Source organism: Podarcis bocagei, assembly GCF_964188305.1.
Source record: "Podarcis bocagei genome assembly, chromosome: 6".
Lineage (NCBI taxonomy): Eukaryota > Metazoa > Chordata > Lepidosauria > Squamata > Lacertidae > Podarcis > Podarcis bocagei.
In genome coordinates, this window is record NC_138130.1 from 29,825,279 (window position 1) to 29,843,357 (window position 18,079).

Consider the following 18,079-nt stretch of genomic DNA (forward strand, 5'->3'; position numbering starts at 1 on the left):
CCCTCATATACCACTGAAAAGCTTACATTAGAAACACAATAAAGCCAGAGTATGACAAACCTAGACAGCATCTTAAAAAGCAGAGACATCACCTTGCCAACAAAGGTCCGTATAGTTAAAGCTAAGGTTTTCCCAGTAGTGATGTAGGGAAGTGAGAGCTGGACCATAAAGAAGGCTGATCGCTGAGGAATTGATGCTTTTGAATTATGGTGCTGGAGGAGACTCTTGAGAGTCCCATGGACTGCAAGAGGATCAAACCTCTCCATTCTTAAGGAAATCAGCCCTGAGTGCTCACTGGAAGGACAGATCCTGAAGCTGAGGCTCCAATACTTTGGCCACCTCATGAGAAGAGAAGACTCCCTGGAAAAGACCCTGATGCTGGGAAAGATGGAGGGCACAAGGAGAAGGGGACGACAGAGGATGAGATGGTTGGATAATGTTCTCGAAGCTACCAGCATGAGTTTGACTAAACTGCGGGAGGCAGTGGAAGACAGAAGTGCCTGGCATGCTCTGGTCCATGGGGTCACGAAGAGTCGGACACGCCTAAACGCCTAAACAACAACCACCTATCAACTCTCGACTCCTCAATAGTCTCCTTTGCTTACCTCCCAATTCTCACCTATTTCAGACCATTTTGCATTGACACCATCTCCTCTCACCACTGGTCCTGCTAGCTAGGAATGATGGAAGTTGTAGTCCAAGAACATCTGGGGACCCAAGCTGAGAAAGGCTGGCCTAGGCTAATAATACCACATAGCATGATATATCTTGAAAATCTTGTATGAGAACTGCATCTGCATCCCTCATCCCCAACATACTTTCATTGTGATCACAAAGAGACAACTTACAACTGGGATTTCTTCTCAGGCGGTAATAATCCTTGAGCATGCATTCGTTCTTGGCGTTCCTCAATACGAAGTAGCTTACCATACAATTCCTAGAATAGATACAAGGGTGAGCTCCACTTATAACCTTCTGCTGAAAATTTTGGCATCAAATATCAGTTAGAAGTTCAGCATTAATGTCTCGCAATTAATGTAACTAATCTGTAGAAAGGACTCTATTACCTGAAAATGGAAACAATGTACGTGCTTTTGTAACCCAAGAAAATCCTTAATAAAAACAGTAATTTTGTGTCTCTCTGTGTTAGAAGTTCAACCACAAGAATACAGTACCATAACTCCCATATTCCCCCCCCCCAAAACTGTGGTACAAAGGGGCATAGCACACACCTTAACTAATTTCAGTTATGATAAACCATTGTGACCAGTGGTTGTCTGTAGTAATAACAATGTAATTCTTCAAACAATCCAGGCTCTTTAGCTGTGGAATCACCCCATTTAAGCCAGAACACAAAAGAATAAGGACATTTATCCGATTACAAGGACATTTATCTGATTACAACTTCCTAAAAAGAGGTTCTGATTGAGCACTCGACAATGGTGTATTTGTCTCTAAACAAACCATAAGTGATAAGCTGATAACAAACCTTGCCTTCCAATTGTGGTTTGTTTGGAGAGAAACAAACCACAAGTCCAAGTTGCACATAATGGTAAATCAGCTGTTGGTTTGCTTCCTCCTGGCACAGCAATAGCAAGAGCCAGGGAGTAGCACACTATAAAGCAGCATGCTGCTCAATCATATAAAACCATAGTTTACTGATTTATTTTTAATTATGGTTTAAATTTTAATGTTACAGTGGTGCCCCGCAAGACGAATGCCTCGCAAGACGAATTTCCTATGGGCTTGCTTCGCAAGACGACAATGTCTTGCGAGTTCCTGCTGGTTTTTTCCCCTTTCCCCCCTTTTTCTAAGCCCCTAAGCCGCTTATCAGCTGATCCGATAAGCCGCTAAAAGCGGCTAATAGCGCTAATCCGTCAATGGGCTTGCTTCGCAAGATGAAAAAACCGCTAGACGAAGAGAATCACAGAACGGATTCTTTTCATCTTGCGAGGCACCACTGTATGTGTAAAGCAGGCCTGAGTTTGTGAAAACCCAATCAAGAAAGGTTATGTCAACAGGGGCAGGCCTGTCTCACTAAATTTCTTGGCTCATAAGAAAATTATTCAGCATTTGGACTCAGCTATACAGCTGCCAATAAAACGTTTTAAGTGTGTTTTAAGTGCAATATACAATGTGACACTAGATGGCGATGGAAAGCCTTATGAAAAATTCATTGTATTTTTAAAAACACTTTAAAAAAAGCATTTTCACAATTTTTTTGTGTGTGTGTAGATTTCACCTTTGAATCAGGTTCCAGGAACTGATATAATTTCTATTACATTCTTCTCTACGTACCAGCATCCCAGGCAATTCAGGACCTTTGGAAGAGGGTGGGATAAGAGATGGTCTTGCCCATGGAAGAAATACAACACTGCTGACTACCCTTTTAAAATGGAAGCTTGTCACATGAAGCTAGCCAAACCATAAAAATTACAGTGCACACTGGCACATTCATCTCTATTCTTCTCTATAACAATCTGATAGCAGGCTCTAAAAACTTCCTTCAAGCCTATGGGGGAAGATTACAGGTTGCTATGTCCCATTATCCTTGCGAGGTCCTTCACTCTTGAGATTGGTAATGATGCTCTACATGGATGGAAGAAGAGGAAGATGTTGCTTCACTTATTGTGTTATCTGGAATTATAGTTCGTTCATAAAGCTACATGGCCACTTTTACTCCATTATGATTCTAACCACGTGGTGAATTGCTCGTTTCCCATTTGTAGCCATGCAGTGAACAAACGGTTACCTACACTTGGGATCTGTCTTGTAGTTTCTCAGACTGAAACCTTTAGACATTTGCACACCAATATGTTTTTGGAGCCCTTACCAAATAATCTCTCTAGTTTCAGAGTCTTCAGCTTACTATGCCTGGACATTTTCAAGTTTCTCTGTGAATTCAAGGACTGCAAACTTTTAAAAAGAGTCAAGCTGTGCACCAGACTCACAGCCAATGGTGCATGCAATGCAAACACAACCTTGATAACCATGCTGTCTTCCTGAACACTGGCAAAAAAATCCCTTCTCCCGGCCCTGTTATAATGCTGTGTGAATGTGGCTAGGTCATAAAAGCCCACAAGATACTGTATAGCTCCTCAAAGGATGGGCATTTTCAGTTCACCTTTGGCTAAATGTATTTCACCACCCTCACTTATTTTTCTCAAATACAGTCTACATGGGGGGGAAAAAAGATAACCTAAAGAGTTTTTATCTACTGACAAGGGTACATTGTGACATGGGAAGTTTTACTTGCTCATTTCAGATCCCATTTCCTTCATTCCTCAAAACACTCTGGCTGTTCTTAAATTTTATTGATGTGCATAGCTATAAAGGAAGGCATGTGCAAAATTATTTGCAGGATAACAAATCAATGGACAGGATAATGATGCATGCTATCTTGCAATGGCATAAGAATCTGAGAAGCATGTCACTCGGCAAACGCTCACATCTGAAACATTTCAGAAAGGAATTCTTGCTTCTTCAGAACGGATAGGTGAAGATTTAACTAACAGTTTCCAGAGGCAACAGCAAAGTCATAAATATACATGCCTATATCCCTTACAAATGTGGCCATTATGCAGTAGATTTTATAAGATACTTGTGAGCCATATATATATTGTCATAAAACAGGAGGACCGCATCCTCGATCTTGTCAATTAACAAGACAGACAGTTTTAAACAAAGCTGTTGCTGAATAGTAAGTTAAGAGCAAGCACCAGGCTACTGAATCTTTGAAATACCGGTATATCTTAAACAAACACAGTAGGTTATCAACATCATCAATACATTTAGACTTAGTTCTCTTGCCCCCGGGCTCAGAAGCACTGGAGAGAGGAAATAGGTGGAGTTCATACGCAACCAATATCTTAAAATGCCAGACACAGATTCTGCAAGTTGCTGTTAGTTGGAAAACATCCTTCTGGTCTGTTTTTGTATTCTGTTTCTTAATTTGTTACATATAGCTGCACATGGGTTTCCAATGCCATTTTAAACAAGCCAATGATGCAACCTTGTAAAAGATGAATGATATTCTGAAGACTTCTAGTACAGCGGTTCCCAATTGGTGGTTCGCACAAATTTAAGAATTTAAGGGGTTAAGACATTTCAGGACGCAGTTGAATTTGCAACTAAGGAAACATTTTACGTCCTAAGCCAAACTCTTTTCAACAAACAGAGACACAAAGATGAAAATGGGAATAGAAATGCTAAAGCAGTGATAAGCTTTAACATGTAAGCAGCATATGAAATGGAATATACAAGATGGATGGTGGTCAATGTAAATGCTACAAGGAAGCCTATTCATATTGCATCCAGTAACCTATATAAATGGCAGGGTGGTTGGCTCAACTGAAATCAATAACTGAAATATGACAGTAAAGCAAATGGTAATAGACACATGTAGGCAAAATGTATTTTATAAAAATTTTAAATATTGCAAATTATAAAAGGCTATGAGCACAAGATGCAGTACAAAAGTGAAATTATTTTACATTTACTTTTTAAAGTGACAGTTTGGCACTTAACAAGTATCTCTCTAATTTCCATTAGCCTATGATTCTCATCTTTAACACCCTTACACATATTTCACATTTCCTGAGCAGAAGATGGGATGAATCCTGTTTAATGAAATGATTTATATCACTCTTTTTAATGAAGACATCTCTAAACGCCCTGACACGACTTAAGTAAATTTACAAATATTCTACAATGATTGCATTTCTGTTTGTCAAAAGGATTTCGTGTGCAGGAAGATTTTAATCAAGTGGTGAGCACAGCTATTCTTTGAAAAGGCCGTGTGTCTCAGGAAAACCTCACATGCCGCTTTCAAAAGGCAAGCAATGGGTAAAAAAAAAAAAAAGTTGGGTGCCTTGTAATATTTTTTTTTAATTTCTTCATTATGATGGAATGCAACAAAACATCTTGCCCTTGGCTTGCTCTGTTTCAGCCAAAACAAATGCAAATGGCCTGTCAGATGACAGCTGCTTGATAAGGCTCCTCGACAAGACCTGCATGCTTTACTTTTTCCCGTGAAACTTGGGATGAAAGGCAGAAGGCAGGAAGAGAATTAATGTAGCATACAGTCTAAAGGCAATGCTACAACCGTGATTAAGTAGAAAAGCTAAAAGGCACAGATTTTCCACAGCCTCTCTGCGTGCAACCCATCCGTGTAACAAGTTGACAGGCCTAGCGCGTCAGCTCCATCATCCTCTCCGACAGCTAAAACGCAGCGCTGCATCCCTTTTCAGAGAAAATTTGCGTCTGCACCATGAAGCGTTGTACATTATTTCTTAGCACTGCAGGGGGCTCAAGTCCATATGGAAGCTTCACAAATATTACCACAGATCAAACCAGCAGCGTTTCGAGGCAGATTTGACATACCTATTTAAATGAACAGTAGGGGTCCTCAGGCTGCCTCAGGCTGTGCAGGAGAAAACCTCTCTGGAAAGCCTACGCTGCAGCTCCATTACTCAGCAAAGACACACTCTACATTTATCATTCATTTCATTTCTGCCAGGGCAAGAAGCTCATTTGCCCAAGGTCAACCAAAAGAAAAAATAATTCCTCTCTTCTCCTTCTACAGAAATAAATGTACCTGACAAGTGGGGATTTTGTCCTTTGGGTGTGTGGAGTACAAACACACACCAGATAATTCTAAAATGCACAGTAAAGCCATGGTGTTTTTTGTTTTTGTTTTTACAGAGGAAGTCCTCTAAATGGTACTGCAACCAGAAGTAGATACCAAGGGAAACAAGAGTTCAGTGGCATCACCAGGCTGAAAAGTTATCAATCAGATTACAAAAATATATATATATTTCTATAACTGAACTTCAGTACACAATTCATTCTACAGTGGATGCATGGGTTGCGAATGTGATCTGTGTGGGAGGCACGTTCGCAACCCGCAGTGTTCACAACCTGCAGCGCCGTGTCTGCGCACGCGCGGGTTGCAATTTAGTGCTTCTGCACATGTGCATATTGCGATTTAGCGCTTCTGCATATGCGCGATCGCCGAAACCCCGAAGTAACCCCCGAAGTAACTCCGGCACTTCCGGGTTTGGCGCGGTGCACAACCCGAAAAGGCACAACCTGAAGCGTCTGTAACCCAAGGTATGACTGTACTAGATTCTTCCACAAAGTCAGCGAATCAAGTTCTACAAATAGACAACATGCATCAAATACTATCAATATGTTCCTTCTGTAGGAAATAGGTTCAAAGATTCTTTAGTGATGGCCTTCGGATATTCTTGGACTCCAACTCCCATCAGCTACAACTTGCATGGTCAATGGTCAGGAATGATAGGAAATGTAGTCCTGCTATATCTGAAGGGCACTGTATTAGCTACCCACGCTTTAGTGGATTGTTATGTAGGAGTCACTAGAAATCACAGTATGGGCTCAACTAAGAACTGCCATGCTGGACTGACCAAAATTACATCTAATCCAGAAATTCAGCTGTGGCAAGCTAGACAGACATAGTGTTTCTTAACATGGATGTCTGATGCCTAGCGATTACAGATAATAGGCATGGAGAGATGTTTCCTCCTGTACCTTACTGGGTAGTGTTGGACAATACTTGAACAGACTTTTAATCTACCTACTAATTTTTACAACTGCTGGTAAATTTCACAAAAAAGCCTTTCTGTTAATCCCATGCCCACACTTCAGAGGTGTCATTTTCTTTTGGACCTGGGGAAGGAACTTGTCTGTAAGTTCAGAAATGCCTGTTCTTAAAAGAAAAAGAAAAAATAGGCAGCTACAGACTTTCTTCACCATACTGATGCAGGACAATTGCATAAAATTAAAGCTAGATTTCTTACAGCTTAGCAAACAAAACAAGTCAGATGGGAAATCAGCTCACTTGTTTAGTGACCACCTAATGTGTGAAGTGAGATGTGCAAAGGCAGCAGAAAAAAAAGAAAGAAAGGACAAGCTAAGGACTAACACAACAACCACAATGATCAGGCATGAGGCTTAGGATTTCTACCACTACCAATGTTCACGTCCTAACACAATGCAGTAGTGGGCAACAGCATGTGGGTAGCTCCCACATTCTCTACTCAGATTTGTACCAGCACCAAGTCAGTGTCAAAGTGGATTTAAATAATTGAGAGCCACGAAGTACCCATGCTCTATGGAGAGGCTGTTCTTTGTAGCCTCCGAGTAAAAAAGCGTAAAAGTGGTTGAGGCTAGTGCTTTACTCATGGCCCCGATTTTAAACAAAGCAATGTGAACTCCAGTGGAACGCACACCAATTCTCATGTTTGAAAGGATAGGATAGCTGCCAGTCAAAACACAGCACTGGCCTCTTGCAAATTTCCTGTGTGCTCAAATGTTTAGCTATTACAAGGAAATGTAAGTTAAAGCTTTAAACCTGCTTCACACATTATCTAATATGGCCGTCAATAAGAAACATCTAGCTGCCTTCTGCAACTTTCCTTTCCTTCAAGAATACTGTACATTTTAAAAAGGATTACCATACGAATTTGCCTCTGGTCATCTTTGGTTAGTATTTTACTTATCACAGTCTGAAATTCTTTTGTAGCAAGACCGGTTTAGTAACTATGGGGGAAACCAAAGCTAATAGTCATTCCTTCCTTTGGTAACAAGTTTGCCCTAAGAAAATTACGACAAACATACACATTATGTAATAAGTGACCATTATTTTGGTCCACTAGGAAAAAGCCATTAGATAACTTACATGCATTACAGAATAATAGGACTGCTTGCCAGTGTAAAAGAGAAAGTGAAATGGGCGGCCATTTTTGTCCCACTGGATTGCTGAAGGAAAAGAAACAAGGAAGCAAATGTAATGGTAATTACAGAAGTCTAAAACACAAACTATAGTTTAAACAGGAATAATAAAACCCCATGCAGCACCCAGAACCCTGTTCAGAGAATGCCCACCCTGTTCAGAGAATGCCAGGATATTCTCTGCTGTTAATTTTTTATAAAAAGACAACGTTGGCACCACAATCTCAACTAATAATTTATCCCACTGCTTAACCATGCTAAGGTTATGATCCTGTCTAATATGTGACAGTTCTTCACTCTAAGCTTATTACCTCTCAGCCTGGTCTTACTGGTCACAGAAACTAAGCATTTATAGAAATATTTAGCATATTAAAAAGGCACATACTACCTCAGCCTTATCTATTTGCAGTTAAATATGCTTATTTTTATAATATAGCCCAATACTAGCTCCCACTGATCTAAATAGAACTTGCTTCCAAGTGTTCATGCTCTGCATTGCAACCTCAAGTTGGCACCAGGCACATTTACACAGGGAATTATAGCAAAGCACACACAGAAGAAAAACCAACAAGAATGAACTGGTATGAAAAGTGCGGCTCCAGATTAGATAAAGATATACCAGCAATATAGAGCTGTAACTAAGGCAACAGGCTGTGGTCAGCTCTTTTAAAAACATATACCGTTCCTCTCTTTCTAAAAAGTCAAGATATTTAAGGACCAAGATTTGTGAACCTTAAGGATAAAATATAAACACTGTAATTAGTGGCTGCAGAAAGCTTTAACCACCACCTGCAAGGTAAAAAGTTGTGCGATTCCACTGTCCCAATATTACATTTTCATTGTGATCGCCAATAAATTTCACGATCTCTTTGGTCAAGTGAGAAATGACCATAGAAGATTAAAAGAAGAGCAAAATAACAAATAAAGGAATCACACAAATATGGCCTGTGATCCAAAGGGCCTGGCAAATTATTCTGCATACCCAAAGAGGATTGAACTTGTTTTATTATTTTTACTATATCCTCAACCCCCACTGACACACAGAAAGCCACTTCTGAAACAGGTATTCCGAAGCAGTCTGTGATGTGTCAAGGGTATCTTTGCTTCCTAGTGAGGAAGGGACCCCTGACCATTAGGTCCAGTCGTGGCCGTCTCTGGGGTTGCGGCGCTCATCTCGCTTTATTGGCCGAGGGAGCCGGCGTACAGCTTCCGGGTCATGTGGCCAGCATGACTAAGCCGCTTCTGGTGAACCAGAGCAGCGCATGGAAACGCCGTTTACGTTCCCGCCGGAGTGATTTATCTACTTGCACTTTTGACGTGGTGTCAAACTGCTAGCTTGGCAGGAGCAGGGACCGAGTAACGGGAGCTCACCCTGTCATGGTGATTCAAACCTGTCGACCTTCTGATCGGCAAGTCCTAGGCTCCGTGGTTTAACCCACAGCGCCACCCGAATCCCTCTTGTAATGTTACATTTATGCAAAAATATAACATATAAAAACCCAGTGGGCATGGCAAAATTCCAGATGCACATTTAGTAGCTTTTTGTATCCCAACTTTCATGTGCATGTGAACATAACAGAAAACAACTTAAGTGGTTTCACATACACAGTCTACCTCCACATACCTCTTTGCTTTGGAAACATTTCTTCGGGATGCTGTTTAAAAATATAATAAAATAGAGAAATGTTAGCACAACTGATACAAAAACTCTCTTTATATCAACAGAACTGAATTGTGTTCTTACCTTCATTACAGGTCTGGCCCTTTTATCAAACAGACCAGAAGGAAAGAGATAGGCAATAGCTTTCTGTAAGAAGAGAAAAATAAGACTTTGTTAAACAAAAAACCTTTATTGATGATCATAAGAGTCAAAAATTAGAGCTCTCGTCTCAGGAAATATAGCACAGAGATGGGTAGACTTCATACCTGTGGGATCTCTACCCTCTGACTTTCTTTTTACTAGATCTCCAAGTTGAGGTAGGTAAAAAATACCAGTGGAGAGGCAGATGGACCAAGATACAGTATTTATTAAGAAGCAAGGCCTCTGAGCACATGCTAAGCCCCAGAACAAAACTCACAGTCCTTTCACACACAAATTCACTCCTGATTTCCTCCTAAGCCTTCTTTGTTTCAGCAGTCTTATTTTGGATGGAAAGTACCCTTTGTGTTCTTGCCATTGTTCAGCGATTGGGAGACAGAAACCCTTGTCAATCTGCTGCAAATCACTCTGAGGTCTACTGGCAGATCATGGTCTCTTTTCAGCCAGCCACATAAATTTGCCTACGATTCATCAACTCAGATAATATTAACTGTCAAGGTTAAACTCATACACTACCTTCATAATTTGGGAACATGTATAATCCAATACCCTCTGTTTGCTTTAGGATGCTGGAGAAGGGAACAGAGTGCCGTTTACCAACAGCCAGCGGGAGTTTGCCAGACAAGCTTATTTTGCTTTGGCCTATGCTTCCAGAGAGAGAGAGGAGCCCTATCGTGAGCCTTGACATCAGTGGCAACTTTCTCTAAAGCATGGGTAGGCAAACTAAGGCCCGGGGGCCAAATGTGGCCCAATCGCCTTCTCAATCTGGCCCGCGGACGGTCTGGGAATCAGTGTGTTTTTACATGAGTAGAATGTGTCCTTTTATTTAAAATGCATCTCTGGGTTATTTGTGGGGCCTGCCTGGTGTTTTTACATGAGTAGAATGCGTGCTTTTATCTAAAATGCATCTCTGGGTTATTTGTGGGGCATAGGAATTTGTTCATTATTTTTTTCAAAATATAGTCCGGTTCCCCACAAGGTCTGAGGGACAGTGGACTGCTGTCCCTGCTGAAAAAATTTGCTGACGCCGCTCTAAAACATCAGTACATCATCACCATGTGACCTCTAGCAGGTCAAAATAACTGGCCCTGATACACTCTTACTGGCTGCTGCCATTTTTATCATCACCAATTTTATGATTTGCATTGTTGTGAGTTGCAGGGCGGGAGGGAGGCTATATGCCTCAGTCCCTTCTAATTCCTGGACCCAGCAAGGGTTAAAATCTAAGTAAGGATGGGCCATTAAGGTAACAAAGGAAGTGGCTCTGTGCCAGACAAGCCCCCTCCCTCAACTCACTGGTAGTTAGAAAGGCAAAGGCCAGGGCTGGGATTTGTGTGTTCGAGCTAGAAGCAAGAAGCTTCTAGCTTCTGCAGGCCAGGCAGCTGGGAGAGACAGAACCATGCCTGGTTCCTGTTTGAATCCAAGCCTGCAGCTATGAGAGAAGCAAGACCCTCTTGGGATGTTAATGCTGTGAGCCCCTCCATCATAAGCTTAGGTAAATAAACCTTATATCTTAAAGACACCACAGTATCAGCTATCCCTCATTCCAAGGAAACCAAATCCTGGGTAAGCGCCAGGAACCCCTGGAATCTCGCACCGCTCAGAGACTGGCGTGTGTGCTTCTGGAAAGAAGTACCTCATTTCACTGTGTTGTGTCCAGACACCCATCCTTAAATAGGAAAGACATTGTCTTTTCATGGAGGACACACAGAACCAGTGGAGGCTCCAGATGAAGAGTGGGAGGTGGGTTTTGCCAGTGAGTTCTATCCACAAACAGTTTAGATCCAACCCATTGAGAACAACTTGTAAGAAAATAGCTCCAACTCTGTGACACCTCAAGTCTGCATAAGGTCTGATGCACGTGCATGCATTTTTCCCACTTGGTTCAGGCTGCAGGTGAAAGCGCTTGCAAGTGCTATTTCCAACTTTTCAGCAAACAAGGAAGTCCGTAATAGCTCTGAGCTCCATGTCAGCAGAGTGCATGAAGCTCTGAGTTGGTCTAATGTGTTTACATTGGTGTGCCAGGAAGATATCCAGTATGACATCTTAATAATTTTAAAGCTATCTAATATAGCATACCTGCGATACAACGTAGCACAGAGGTTACATAAAATTATATAAAATTCATTATGATTCTGAACCTTGAACTGTTGCATAAAGAAATACTAGTGCAAGCAGAATTTGTCTACAATGAGAAGAAGTCTGCAGTTAATATTTCTCTCTCTGAAGAATTGTGTTGTATTGCTGGTTACATTAACTCAAGGCTATTACACACTGATAATATTTTCTGTGGACACAGATTGGTTTGTCAACGCTATCAACCCACTTAATATGCGTGGAGTGTATAAAGACCTCACCTATTACTTTATTAATACCCTATTGGCATTCCAAACAGAAATTCTGAGAATTCAGCAGCAAACAGAAAGGATTAACTTGATTTTCTGGAATGGTATTTTGATTCTCTTAGTGACTTGATGAATTCCCATTTGTTAGTCAATGGGGATATTGTACATATACAGAGTAGGTGAACATTCATTTGTGAACAAATGGGGATTAATTATAATGACAATAGAAAAACCCACTGCAAGCCAACGGATATTAAACACCATATAAAATAACATATCAAAAGAATATATTATGGAATACTGGGACCGACTATGTATACTTATTAAGTAGTCTCTTCAGTGCCAGCTTCTGCTTGATGATTCAAACAATAATTTCAGCTACAAGAGCATAAACACTGACTGTTACATATCTGTAATTAAAGTAGAACAGAATATTGCCTGTGTACATGCTAAAGAGGTAGAAAACGAGGCAAAGGCAATGATGAGCACAAACTATGAGTGCTCTGCACAAGACTTTTCAAGGATCTGCTTCTTTCTTGGTGGCATTCCCACATCACTGAATGGTAAGAGATCCACTTCGACCCTCATTGAAAATCTGAACTGAAACCAAATGGCTAAAATGGATTCACATGTGCATGCAATTCCAAGTAAGGAATTTCCAATAAATTTTCTATCAAAAAGATTCGACAACAGCAAAACTTTCTGTTGGTTTATCATAGAATGGTAGAGTTGGAAGGGAAGAGGAGGGTCATCTAGTCCAAACCCCTCTGCAATGCAGGAATCTTTTGCCCAACATGGGGCTCAAAGAATAAAATTATCATGCTCATCCTGAGCTAACCTGCAACCTTAAAATACTTTTGGGGTGATCTGAGATAGCAAGGAGGACATGTTCATCTAGACTGCAGGCACAGGAAGATCCAGCTGCTAGTGCTGCTCATATCTAGCATGCAAACATATGGCACTCTAAAGGACAACAACCTAAAGGTGACTTACTGTGCAATGCTAGAATAAGAAAACTTGCTCTAGTATGTGCCAACATCAGGACTCAGTGCTATTAGGATGCTGAAATCTTAAGTCAGAACCCCGTTACTGTTCTACAGATCCACACCTCTTTTCATCTTAATATGTGGCTTCCAATGAAAATTCTAATGTTTTCATTCATGTCGTTTCGTCATGAAGCCCAAGGTACTTAAGCAGTCCAGTCACTGGTGAAGCTTAGCTTCAGCAAAGCTACTGCAATTGGTGCCCTCAGACCACAACACTTTTTTGTTTTTTAAAATCACAGCAGAAAGCCTGATTTCTTGTGGACATCTGTATATATGAAGACCATGCTTTACAGAAGCAGCTCACCACAGCTAACTCCTTAAACTCAGGGCAGCCTCAGTTGTGATCTTTGGTGCAATGCAAGATACTGATGCTGAATGAAATCAGAGAGAAACTGTGGCACACAAGCGCAAGTTAAGAAGGTGCTTTGTTTTACAAATGTGGTTCAGTATTGATATGATGAAAATCTTTGGAGGCCCATGTATTTCTCCAAGTGTCTTAGGGTCCTAAGAGACAAAATACGCTGTGCCTGTGCCAAGGTTAGAGGCCGGCACTTCAGTAGCAGACAGGTGCCAAAAAGTAACCTGAAACTACTAGAGCAGTGCTGGTGAGCTGACCAATGCATACCATCACTTTACAAATAACACTTTTAAGTCTGTTCCTTCTATGAAAAAGAAACAAACTCCTGATGACTCACCTCTCATTTCTTCTCCACCAAAAAGTTCTAATTTATTTTTTAATTGAGACTTTAAAGAAAAGGTGTGGCATTCAACTAAGATTTACTCAAAGTAATCCCACTGCCATTAATGTGGCCGGGGCAACCGAGCAAGATGGGTGGAGTATAAATAAATAATAGATATTATTATTGTTAATGGACCTAACTTAGTCTTTGTTCAGTAATTTCTCTTATTTTATTACTTTATTTATTTATATCCTACCCTTTCCTCACATTGGAACTCAAGGCAGCTAACACAAATTGAAACAGCCTACACTGAGTACGGCTTAGTTGACTACCATTCAAATAATTCTGTTCAAGCAACTAAAGAAGCTGAAAGAAATCATCCAGTCCAAATTACAGGTGTCTTGAAAATATTAATTACCAAATGTTTAACGCATATGTATTCAATACTAGTCACAATTTAAAAAAAAAAATAGTTTGATTCGTATGCAACTATGGCAACACAGTTTTTCAGTTTTGATTAATCTGATTGTTTTTTACTTGTCTGTCTCTTCTTTGGAAAATGTGCAAGCAGCAGAGTTTATCTTAAGTCTGAAGGTGGGCTATAGAATTCTAAATGACCCAATATTATTTTATTGTAAAGTTAGTAATATGTACTCATCTAATTTGTGTTTGATTTGTTTCATTAAAATGTGTTCCTTTATAATTATTATTTATATTCCAATTTGATATTGGGGTGGGGAGACAGCAGCTTATGCTATGCTGAACATTGAGCTGAAGCGGATCTCGAGAAATGGACCTATACATGCCAAGTCAAATATGAGCAGAAAAGAAAGATGAATAGGTAAGGTAAAACTGCTGCGGAGGTGATATATTCCCATACATTCAGGACCCAAATTACACAAAAACGTTACTCTGGATAAACGTTAAGGATAAAATTAATGTAGACTTTGGCACCCTTTTTTAAGTGAGCTGCAATCACATGTTCTGATGGACCCTGAAAGAAGCAGGAATTACTATAGCCTCACATGCAAAGAAAATAGATACTTTGGCTTCAAGAAAATGTTATCAAGAGGAAGACACAAAATTCGTTTTCAAATACAAACTAGGTATGATGTTCTGTTTCCAGGTGATATCATGACATAACTGCATGAACCCCAGTATTTTTTTATTTAGAACTGGGTATAAAAAATGATGTTATGTTACCAGCCAAATGTATAGGCGATATATAAAAAATTTAAGTATTTTCCTGCTTTCTTATAAGAGTCTCTCAACTGATGTTTTATTCTTTTCTAGCTGACAGGCTTTATAACATCTCCTCCAACTTTCTTCCAACTCCATTCAAAAGCAACCTACAGCTACTTTATATTTTGTAATAAGAATCAAGGTATCATAAACCTCCCCCTTGGTAGATTTGCAGCAAAAAAGGGGGGGGGCAGGGGAGAGACATGTTCTTTTGGAGCAAGGGAAGCTTTCCCTACACCTTTTAATCCTTTTAATAAATATGCTTTACGCAATAAAATTATTCGTCAGAGAGAACTACGCTGCTCTGCCTCTTGGAAAAAGGCAAATGCCTTTTGTCAATGAAGTTCGTTTCTTAAAACATTTGCTTTACATTTATGCATTAGACATTAGGTCAATATGCATGAGGTTGTGGGTTCTAGCCCCACAATGGGCGAAAAGGGGACTGGACTAGATGAACCTTGTGGTCTCTTCCAACTCTACAATTCTATGATTCCATGAAATGCTACAGGCAGTCTGCAAATCAGTACAATCCAGACGTTTGGCTTACCATACCCACCAACTTATTTAGCGCTCCCATATACCAACAACTCTCACCTTTCTTTATCAAGCTTTGAACAAGGAAGCCGTCTTCAACAGAGGTCCAAAATAAATAACAGGATGATGTGACTGCATTTAATGGATCATAAAATATCATTCCAAGTTGGCTTGGGTACTGGTTGGGCTACCTTTTTTTGAATGGTTATATGTTAATATCATCCAACTGTTCAAAGCTAAGGTATGTTTGCACCATACATTAAAAATGAAATCACAAAATAAAAGGATTACATTCTCAACCCAGGGAAAAGCACTAGGTCAGGACTGCAATCTCTATTAATTAGGTATCCCAGCTGGGCAGCGGGTATGCAGCTGTTAACTTGATCAATGACTTACCTAAATGTCATCTCTACTGATTCGCTTATAAATTACCAGCAAGTGAGACTAATGTACAGGTGCTAATTTATTTAAACTGTTCTCTACAGTTCTACATAGCTTTATAAACTGCATCTGGCACCTAATGTTAGCTGTCAGTTGTACTTAGACATGCCTGTCCTAACGACTCTGTTCATTAGAAATGAGCACAAATTATGAAATATTGTGAAAAATGATACATCAAATGGAATGGGCAAAGCGAATCAATTAGAGAAACTTCATACTGCATATTCACACATAGGAGAATAAAACATCCGGATTTCAGAGCACGGTCTATAATACCAATTAAAAAGCAATTGGTAGACTTCTGCAGAGTTATATATCAATTTACTGGAGTCCCCCCGCCTCTCCCCAAGACACACAGTTGTAATTTATAGCTTAACTTTTTATTTCCGAAAAATAAAACCACCAGGAAAGCACTACTCTGTGCAAAAAAAATCTCGTGAACGCAATGACAACCCCGTTAACATATTTCTCTGTATGACTTGTTTCAAAACACACACATCCAAAATGCCAGTAAGAAAAAGAACCCTAGGATGTCTACTTTGGAAATGTACGACACACACTGATTAACAGTAGACGACAGGAGATGCATAAGTACTCATCAGAAGGAATTATTACCATTCCAAGTGTAAAGCCTGATAATTCTGCTGCCAGTGCTAAGCGGCTTTTATATTTTTATAACAGAAATTTAATTATGCATAGCAGACACTGTTATACAGCCTAAGTATTTACAACACCTGATGTTATTTGAACAAGCATTACAAGTACTATGCTTTGCTAAGTAAAATGTTGTTCTTTGTTGTCTTCTCTTTTTTTAAAAAAGATAACGTGTTGAACTGGTCTTATACTTGACATCTGCAAGAAGGAGAAAATGAGATTTTTCAGGATATACCTAATTTTTCTCGAGGAAAAGTTTTCTTGAGGAGGTAGTTTGCAATAAACTAGACTTGGGCCTAACGCCTGATTCACAAAGTTGTATCTAAAACCTCCTGTGTTTCTTGGCCACAAGGTTGGGGTTTGGTTCAGGATCTTAAGATTATGTCATATTAAGGCTCAATATAGTGTCAGGTGACTTTTCCCTCCTTAAAGCATCTAATATTATTGGAAGGAACTGCTGGGGAAGAACTGGCATGTGTGAGTTTAAGAGTCTATCTAACTAGGCTGTTTGGAGGCAAGCTGTGTTCTAAAACACAAGGCACTAGTAAATACATATAAAAGCAGCAGCGTGGTGGGGAGATCATTTTTTGCAGAGAAAAGAGCAAAGAGTTCCACACTCTACCTATGCCTCCTCCCTGCAAAATGAATGAATGAATGAATGATCTCTTCCTCAAATGCTTTTTCCTTGGCCTGATTTCAAGATCAGAACTTATCCCTTACAAAGGTGGGAGGTAGAGGCAGGCAACCAAGTTAGGGGACTGAGGGAAGAAAGCAGGCAAGGAATGAGTTAAACTGCCTCATTCTTGCCCACTGCTTCATCCCGTTTTTGCAAATACACAAGGGAAAGTAACACTTTCTGTTTTGATTTTTACCAGTCCCAGCATTCAGATAGGGATGCTGGCAATCACTATGTCTGAGCTGCTGAAATTTCCCACTGCAGGATGAATTGGAGTAACTGCCCCTGGCTAGTGTAAATCAAAGCTTCTCCATCCTACGTATTAGTTGTTATACCCTCATTTCCAAGCCAGTCTTCCTTTCTGCAGAAAGAATGTTGGAGTCATCATTGACTTGTTTGGGCTACATCAATAACACCTCCTGGCTGCTGTGGCACATGCTACCTAGGATCAGAGAGAAAAGCACCCCAGTATGTGTTTTGAACCAGCAGCATTGTTAGGAGTAGCACAGGAGTCTTGAGTCCCAGATTTTTTGGCACTGGGCTTACAGAATCACCCACCATTTTCAATTGACCAGAGCCAAATCTGTGCCATGAGCTTGTGCCCCAAATCTTAACCATCTCCCTTCAATCTCAGGGGAGGTCAACAAGCATTGAATTGGTCTGTTAGCCTTAACGAAGTTAATAAACATGAGGAAATGCAAGTAATTCAAGCTTAAAGAACTGACTTGCTTATCATAAGGTTTTTAATGCTGACACAGACTCTCTAGTGTGTGCCTTTACATCAAAGCTGCTCAGAGATCAATGCAACTCCATATAAACATGGCTTCATGCTGAGGCATGCAATGTGGAGGTCAAAATTTGAACCAGTCTAATAAATAAATTTGCAC

The 18,079-nt window shown here is 40.1% G+C and overlaps 1 protein-coding gene across 1 annotated transcript in view; it reads right to left on the bottom strand.

Moving 5' to 3' along the window:
- The window catches only part of MRPS9 (mitochondrial ribosomal protein S9), a 44,915-nt gene that overhangs the window by 15,935 nt on the left and 10,901 nt on the right, over positions 1 to 18,079 (bottom strand). Inside the window, exons 3-6 of the mRNA XM_081198560.1 lie at positions 9,500 to 9,562; positions 9,380 to 9,410; positions 7,703 to 7,782; positions 849 to 937 (exon numbers count right to left, since the gene is read on the bottom strand). Coding sequence (XP_081054686.1) covers positions 849 to 937; positions 7,703 to 7,782; positions 9,380 to 9,410; positions 9,500 to 9,562 — 263 coding nt within the window. The remainder of the gene's footprint in view (positions 1 to 848; positions 938 to 7,702; positions 7,783 to 9,379; positions 9,411 to 9,499; positions 9,563 to 18,079) is intronic.